Raw genomic sequence first — 9,508 nt, forward strand, 5'->3', positions numbered from 1 at the left:
TTTTCCTGCCCAGGCTGAAGCCTGGGGTTGTCCCCGGTGGCCCTTGGCGGTGGCCACCAGGCTGATTAAATGTGTAAAAGTAGAATAAACTATTGTGTATTGTTGTTGAACTACAAGTCCCAGCATGCGGGGCATTAAAGGGCCCACTGGGACGTGTAGTTCCACAACAGTATAAATAGTGAAAAAATACACACAAATAGGAACATTAAAAGTTTATTACACACATAGCGCCCTCATACAATACTCACCTAAACTATCTTGACACAAAGAATCGGTCCCCTTGTCCAGTAGAAGCCACCTGGGGTTCCTGTTGGAAGAAAACATCACTCACCAGCCGGCTTCTCTGCTTCTCCGGTACCCCTGGAACGCTGCAGGAACGAGACTGACTTGTGTTTACATCTGTGGCTCCGCCCACAGACTGGCAGTTAGGCCCGCACACCAGCCAATAATGTCTGGAGAAATCCCGATGATAAATTCTGCGCATGTGCGTACACTGGGTGCGAGCGATAGTTCATCCCGTTCACACCCACCAGTGCGGGCGGCGGCGAGGGGACGCACACATGGGAACACCCAGTGTTTCATGGGTGCTCCCATTGTTAGATTTGGGTGCAGTGTAAGAATAAAGCAGCCAGTATTTACCCTGCACAGAAACAAAATAACTCCCCCAAATCCAACTCTCTCTGCACATGTTACATCTGCCCCACCTGCAGTGCACGTTATATGATGATTCTGTAATACTTGCTATACAGCGTACATACGCAGCTTACCGAGCCCATAGATGCTGCGCACCGGGTGAGTGAATTCCCGCCCCCTGTTCCCACCGCAATACGAGTAGATGTGATCAGGAACTCATCCATACGCATGCGGGTGTACAGCGGCGGTCGCCGACCATCAAATCCTTTCTCCCCATTCACAAATAAAAGTGAGTCTAGGCATGGACGAAGAGGGGACGGGCGGCTGACGTCCTGTGGGGCGGTCCCATGGTCCAGCGCCGTCACCGGCCCTCCCTCTGTGCTGCACATGGGCCCGGTGAGTGTGTAACGCGCTGCAGCCGCTCACTGTCAGGGTTTACACGTGCGCAGAAATACGTATACGCAAATCCCGACCATCGGGCTGGGGACGAATTCTGATCACTACGAGCAATCCTGAATCAGCCCAGAAATATGCTTTGGGAGCACACCTGAATCACCCCCCAAATCGATTTTTCAACTAACGTGAGTGCTGCCCGTCCCCCTCCCTGCTAGATAGATAGATAGATATGAGATAGATAGATAGATATGAGATAGATAGATATATATGAGATAGATAGATAGATAGATAGATAGATAGATAGATAGAAAGATAGATAGATAGATAGATAGATATGAGATAGATAGATAGATAGATAAATAGATAGATAGATAGATATGAGATAGATAATTACAGATAGATAGATAGATAGATAGATAGATAGATAGATAGATAGATAGATAGATAGATAGATAGATAGATAGATATGAGATAGATAGATAGATAGATAGATATGAGATAGATAGATAGATAGATATGAGATAGATAGATAGATATGAGATAGATAGATAGATAGATAGATAGATAGATAGATAGATAGATAGATAGATAGATAGATAGATAGATAGATAGATAGATATGAGATAGATAGATATGAGATAGATAGATAGATAGATATGAGATAGATAGATAGATAGATAGATAGATAGATATGAGATAGATAGATATGAGATAGATATGAGATAGATAGATAGATAGATAGATAGATAGATAGATAGATAGATAGATAGATAGATGGATGGATGGATGGATGGATGGATAGATAGATAGATAGATAGATAGATAGATAGATAGATAGATAGATAGATAGATAGATAGATATGAGATAGATATGAGATAGATAGATATGAGATATATATGAGATAGATATGAGATAGATAGATAGATAGATAGATAGATAGATATGAGATAGATAGATAGATAGATAGATAGATAGATAGATAGATAGATAGATAGATATGAGATAGATAGATAGATAGATTTTAGATAGATAGATAGATAGATAGATAGATATTAGATAGATAGATAGATATTAGATAGATAGATAGATAGATAGATAGATAGATAGATAGATAGATAGATAGATAGATATGAGATATATAGATAGATAGATATGAGATAGATAGATAGATAGATAGATAGATAGATAGATAGATAGATAGATAGATAGATAGATATGAGATAGATATGAGATAGATAGATAGATAGATAGATAGATATGAGATAGATAGATAGATATTAGATAGATAGATAGATAGATAGATAGATAGATAGATAGATAGATAGATATGAGATATATAGATAGATAGATATGAGATAGATAGATAGATAGATAGATAGATAGATAGATAGATAGATATGAGATAGATAGATAGATAGATATATATGATATAGATAGATAGATAGATAGATAGATAGATAGATAGATAGATAGATAGATAGATATGAGATAGATAGACAGATAGATATGAGATAGATATGAGATAAATAGATAGATAGATAGATAGATATTAGATAGATAGATAGATAGATAGATATGATATAGATAGATAAACAGATAGATATGAGATAGATAGATAGATAATTACAGATAGATAGATAATTACAGATAGATAGATAGATAGATAGATCGATAGATAATTACAGATAGATAGATAGATAGATAATTACAGATAGATAGATAGATATTAGATAGATAGATATAAGATAGATAGATAGATAATGACAGACAGATAGATAGATAGATAGATATGAGATAGATAGATAATGACAGACATATAGATAGATAGATAGATAGATAGATAGATAGATAGATATGAGATAGATAGATAGACAGATAGATATGAGATAGATAGATAGATATGAGATAGATAGATAGATATGAGATAGATAGATAATGACAGGCAGACAGATAGATAGATAATGACAGATAGATAGATAGATAGATAGATAGATAGATAGATAGATAGATAGATAGATGGAGTGTGATAAACCACCAGCCAATCAGCTCCTGTCTGCCATGTCACAGACTGTATGAAAAATGACCGGTAGGAGCTGATTGACTGGTGGTTTATCACTCTCCATTTTATCACTTTTAATGGCTTAGTACATCTCGACCTTTATCTCTCTCCTTTTCTTTCTCTCCCCCTCTCTTTCACACTTTATCCCTCACCCACCCTCTCTCTATGCCTCTCTCTCTCTGTAACTCTCTCCCTCTCTCTCTCTGTAACTGTCTCCCTCTCTCTCTTTGTAACTCTCTCCCTCACTTTCTCTGTAACTCTCTCCCTCCCCTTTTCTCTGTGTCTCTCCATCTGTGTCTATCTGTAACTGTGTACATTGCATACTGTAGCTTCACCATGTAATCGCTCTCCCTGTCCCTCTGCACCTCTCTCTGTGCCTCTCTATCCCTTCCCCTCTCTGTCTCTCCCTCACTCTCTCTGTACCTCTCTCCCTTCCCCTTTTCTCTGTGTCTCTCCATCTGTGTCTATCTGTAACTGTGTACATTGCATACTGTAGCTTCACCATGTAATCGCTCTCCCTGTCCCTCTGCACCTCTCTCTGTGCCTCTCTATCCCTTCCCCTCTCTGTCTCTCCCTCACTCTCTTTGTACCTCTCTTACTCTATTGTACGTCTCTCCCTCTCTCTCCCTGTACCTCTCTCACTCTCTCTGTACGTCTCGCCCTCTCTCTCCCTGTGCCTCTCTCCTCTCTGTGTCTTTCCCTGTATCTCAGAGGTAACTGTGTACATGGCATACTGTAGCATCACCATGTAATCGCTCTCCATGTCCCTCTGCACCTCTCTCTGTGCCTCTCTATCTCTCTGTACCTCTCTCCCAATCTCTTTTTAACTCTCTTCCTGTGCCTCTCTCCTGTTCTAGCCATCATCTTCTCTCTCTCTGTGCCTCTCTACCTCCCCTCTCTAACTCTCTACCTGTGCCTCCCTACCTCTCCCTGTCTCTATGCACTTCTCCTTCACCCTCTCAGTGTTTCTGCACCTCTCCCTATCTCTCTGTACATCTCTCTCCCTCACCCTCTCTCTCTCTGTACTTCTCTCTCACACACTCTCCTTGTCTCTCTACACCTCTCTCTCCCTCCCTGTCTCTCTGCACTTTTCTCTCTCTCACACACTATTCCTATCTCTCTGCAGCTCTCTCTTCCTCACCCTCTCCCCTGTCTCTCTGTGCTTCTCTCTCTCTCTCACTCTACCTGTCTCTCTGCACCTTTCTCTCCCTGTCTCTCTGCACCTGTCTCTCAGAGGTAACTTTGTACATTGCAAACTGCAGCATCACCAGGTAACTGCTCTCCCCTCACCAGTGGTCCGGCAGGTGCTTGGAGGGTTAAGCAATAGCCTGCTACAAATGAAAGCTATTGCCTGTTACTGCTGGGAATACATCCGAGCACATCACTCCAGCCTTTCTTCCTCAATAATAGAAAGAGCAGCTGACAGGGGGGGTGGAGGCGTGTGAGGAAAGGGGAGAGGCATCTCTGTGAGACACCAGTCCATCCATCTGACCTGCCAGAGACGTCAAAATCAAATTAAGAGTTGCATGCAAGGACCGCAGGCGCTGTGAGTCTAGAAGCCTATGTAAGCCCTGGGCTGCGAGAGCACAGGAGATCCAGCCTTCCCAATGCATTGACAGCCGCTGAGGATGAGAGAACTGAAGCCTGTCCTGGTGTTCCCTCACGCTGACAACCAGGAGGACACAAAGGCACTTTTCCTGCACTGGGGACTGTGTTGTCAACTCGCCCGCAACTCTAAAACATGCCACGAAAACACCTCACTGACCAGAACAACTCCAACGCATGGCTGAGTCCATCTAGGGACCACTGCTGGCTGCTGCTGAAGTTGATGGGGTTCTTGATCCTCATAGATGTCACTGTCTCTTGTCCCATGAACTGCTACTGCCACAGCAGGACTGGCCTTGTTCAATGCCACTTGTCATCTCCGCAAGAGGTCCCGGTGGATATCCCCCACTGGGTCCAGAACCTGTCTCTGACTGGTGGCAACATCACTCTCCTCCGGGCCTCCATCTTCAGGAGTAATGGGACAAACCTCAGCAACTTGACCACCCTCATACTGGCCGATAACAACATCATAGCCGTAGAGCCAGACGCGTTCCTCCAGATGCCCAGCCTCACCACTCTAGACTTGAGCTTCAACCGTTTGCGCTCAATCTCGAACGGCACGTTGGCGGGACTATCTCAGCTACAAGTTCTAAAGTTGAACTGCGCCCTTGGCGAACCAGCCCGGAGAGAACTTCTGCTCAACTCCGAGTGGGCTGAAAGCTTGAGGAGCCTGAGGACATTGGAAATAACCGGCAATGACCTACCATCCTTTCCCGGCACCATGGTGGACATTGAGAGCTTGCAAACGATCCACATCGGAAATAACTCAATCCAAAGAGTCGACGAAGAGACTCTCTCTGCTCTGAGGGTAAAGAAAGTCCACATCTACCTAAGCCCAAACCCCATAGCCTGTGACTGTAACATAAGAGCCATGCTTTTGTGGCTCAGAAACACTTCTCAGACTTTGGACGCCCACAGCCTCCAGTGTTCCACACCACCAGCCTTAAACGGCACCCTGCTCATCCACCTGAGAAGCGACAGCCTGAAGTGCATTAACGAGAACCTGGAGACGGCGTCCTATGTCTTCTTTGGGATTGTGCTGGCTCTGATTGGAGTCATATTCCTCATGGTCCTCTACTTGAACCGACGAGGCATAAAGAGGTGGCTCAATAACTTCCGGGAAGCCTGCAGGGACCAGATGGAAGGGTATCACTACCGCTATGAACAGGACTCAGATCCCAGAAGGTCAAATGCCTCCACTGGGATATAGAGGACACACAGCAGCCTGGTGGTCCTGCCCGACTAACACTGTGCAACAGAAGGAGGCTTCTTCCAATGCTTCACATACAACAGGAATATAAGTCATAATGTGTATATAGGCACTGAATGTAACTCATGTACTGGTGAGTATAGCCCTCTAGTGTAGGGGACGCTTCTCACACATCACAGTCTGTGCCATCTGGAAATGAAAGAGTTAAACTTAAGACTTTCATTTTTTTTTTAGAGGGGGGTGCGGAATACACAGTATTGATTTTATACTGCTTCACAGTCCCTGTCCTCGGCACTTTGGGCGGCCCCCTGTCATGGCTGCAGGTACGAGAGGGTACTCTGTCACTGTTCATTTCTCCATCTATGTCAATGTACTGTACCAAAAAGGGGTGCAGGAGGAAGGGGGGGGGGGGGGGGGGGTTTGGCTTGGGGGGGGGGGCACACCTGAATTTTCAAATAAAATAAATTGCAACTTTAACTGAATAATCATCTATCTGTTTTATATGTATACAGGGGATACGGACATAGTTTGATCCTAATTAGGTCGACATGCATCTGGGTTGACCGCTGCAGGTCGACATGGTTTAGGTAGACACATTAAATGGGTTGACATGGCTGAGGTCGACAGGGTTGGAAGGTTGACACAAGCATTAGGTCGACAATGGCTAGGTCGATAGTGAAAAGGTCGACTTGAGTTTTCAAATTTTTTCTTTAGCCGACATGTGCCGACAGGCTGTATTTCATGCCCTACCATGATGCCCTATGACGCGGTGGGAGAATAAAATAGTGTGCTCGAAGCCACTCACCATGTGGGGGGACGCGGTACATTTTGCTGGTGTCCATGTCGACTATGACAACATTCGGGACAAAAAAACGTGAAAATCACAGGACCCATGTAACCGTACAAGGGGCACCGTTATATAAAGGGACAGTGACTGATCATTATATAAAGGTTAGTTTGCTGCCGTCACACATGGTGGGAACTATATAATAATCCGGGATGTGTTCAGCGTTGTCACACGGTGGGAACTATATAATAATCCGGGACATGTTCAGCGTTGCCACACACGGTGGGAACTATATAATAATCCGGGACGTGTTCAGCGTTGCCACACGGTGGGAACTATATAATAATCCGGGACTTGTTCAGCGTTGCCACACACGGTGGGAACTATATAATAATCCGGGACGTGTTCAGCGTTGCCACACGGTGGGAACTATATAATAATCCGGGACGTGTTCAGCGTTGTCACACGGTGGGAACTATATAATAATCCGGGACGTGTTCAGCATTGTCACACATGGTGGGAACTATATAATAATCCGGGACGTGTTCAGCATTGTCATACGGTGGGAACTATATAATAATCCGGGACTTGCTCAGCATTGCCACACACGGTGGGAACTATATAATAATCCGGGACGTGTTCAGCGTTGTCATACGGTGGGAACTATATAATAATCCGGGACTTGTTCAGCATTGCCACACACGGTGGGAACTATATAATAATCTGGGACGTGTTCAGCGTTGTCACACGGTGGGAACTATATAAAAATCCGGGACTTGTTCAGCATTGTCACACGGTGGGAACTATATAATAATCCGGGATTTGTTCAGCATTGTCACACGGTGGGAACTATATAATAATCCGGGATTTGTTCAGCGTTGTCAGATGGTGGGAACTATATAATAATCCGGGACGTGTTCAGCATTGTCACACGGTGGGAACTATATAATAATCCGGGATTTGTTCAGCGTTGTCAGATGGTGGGAACTATATAATAATCCGGGACGTGTTCAGCGTTGTCACACACAGTGGGAACTATATAATAATCGGGACCGGGGTTCAGTGCTGTCACATACGGTGGGAACTATATAATAATCCGGGACGTGTTCAGCCTTGTCACACGGTGGGAACTATATAATAATCCGGGATTTGTTCAGCGTTGTCACACACGGTGGGAACTATATAATAATCTGGGACGTGTTCAGCCTTGTCACACGGTGGGAACTATATAATAATCCGGGACATGTTCAGCGTTGTCACATTGTGGGAACTATATAATAATCCGGGACATGTTCAGCGTTGTCACATTGTGGAAACTATATAATAATCCGGGACTTGTTCAGCGTTGTCAGATGGTCGGAGCTATATAATAATCCGGGACTTGTTCAGAATTGTCACACATGGTGGGAACTATATAATAATCTGGGACGTGTTCAGCATTGTCACACGGTGGGAACTATATACTGTAATAATCCGGGACTTGTTCAGCATTGTCACACGGTGGGAACTACAGTATATAGTAATCCGGGACTTGTTCAGCATTGTCACACGGTGGGAACTATATAATAATCCGGGACTTGTTCAGCATTGTCACACACGGTGGGAACTATATAATAATCCGGGACTTGTTCAGCGTTGTCACATGGTGGGAACTATATAATAATCTGGGACTTGTTTAGAGTTGTCACACACGGTGGGAACTATATAATAACTAGGGGATTCATCTCGCCCTACGGGCGCTCTTCACACCGTCATAAGGGGCTGCGCCCCCTTAATTTGTGAACGTTTGTATATGAGAAATATGGTTAGAATTGTATGAAAGATGCCTGTATTGCAACTTGGGTGTCCACGAATCGCGGGAGGGGGGGTCGTGGGGGGGTGCCGCGAATTGCGGGAGGGGGCATCGCGGGGGTGCTGCGAATTGCGGGAGGGGGGTTGCGGGGGGGGGTGGTTGCTGCGAATCACAGGAGGGGAGGGGTTGCAGAGAATTGCGGGAGGGGGGGTGGCGGGAGGTGGGTTGGCGCAAGTCGCGGGAGGGGGGGTTGCGGGGGCAGGGGTTGCGGCGAATCGTGGGAGGGGGGTCACGGGAGGTGTGCCGCGAATCGCGGGAGGGGGGGTCACGGGGTGGGGTGCCGAGAATCACGGGAGGGGGGGTCGCAGGGGGGGTGTGTGTGCCGTGAATCGCGGGAGTGGGGGTTGCGGGGGGGGGGGGGGGGCGGGGGTGTGATGCGAATCGCCACAAGAAAAAATCAACACAGAAAGGTCAACACATGTAAATGTTGACATAAGTGTGGCACTTCATTGGTGTCCATGTCGACTCATGAGAATGAATATGAAAACATTCAAAAAATGAAAAATAAATCTTCAAAAACTCATGTCAACCTTTTTCATTGTCGACCATAGCCATGTCAGTGTTTTGCATGTGCCATTTAATCCTGGGGCTGCCGCGAATCGCGCAGGGGGGGGGTGCCGCGAATTGCGGGGGGGTCGTGGGGGGTGGGTGCCGCCAATCGCGGGAGGGCGGGGTTCACGGGAGTTCTGGTGGGGGGTTGCCATGAATTGTGTGAGGGGGGGTTGCAGGGGGGTGTCGGGGGGTGCCGCAAAACGCGGTAGGGGGGTTGCGGGGGGGGGGATGACGCAAATCGCCACAAGATAAAATCAACACAGAAAGGTCAACACATGTAAAAGTGTGGCACTTCATTGGTGTCCATGTCAACACATGACAATGAATATGAAAACATTAAAAAAATGAAAAATAAATCTTCAAATACTCAACCTTTTTGCCGCGAATCACGGGAGGGGGGTCGCGGGTGGTTC

The 9,508-nt window shown here is 45.7% G+C and overlaps 1 protein-coding gene across 1 annotated transcript; it reads left to right on the forward strand.

The window, feature by feature from the left end:
• Nucleotides 1-3,897: 3,897 nt before the first annotated feature.
• Nucleotides 3,898-6,283, forward strand: TPBGL (trophoblast glycoprotein like). Its single transcript, XM_083171367.1, has one exon. It carries the CDS (start codon nt 4,831-4,833, stop codon nt 5,902-5,904), a length of 1,074 nt encoding a protein of 357 aa, XP_083027493.1. The 5' UTR covers nt 3,898-4,830; the 3' UTR covers nt 5,905-6,283.
• The last annotated feature ends 3,225 nt before the right edge of the window (nt 6,284-9,508 follow it).

Source organism: Crinia signifera, chromosome 2 (assembly GCF_055691185.1).
Source record: "Crinia signifera chromosome 2, ASM5569118v1, whole genome shotgun sequence".
In the NCBI taxonomy this organism is placed as follows: Eukaryota; Metazoa; Chordata; class Amphibia; order Anura; family Myobatrachidae; genus Crinia; species Crinia signifera.

Bases quoted from the DNA above. Each gene is read 5' to 3' on its own strand.
- TPBGL (XM_083171367.1), top strand. From the start codon at position 4,831: ATGCCACGAAAACACCTCACTGACCAGAACAACTCCAACGCATGGCTG.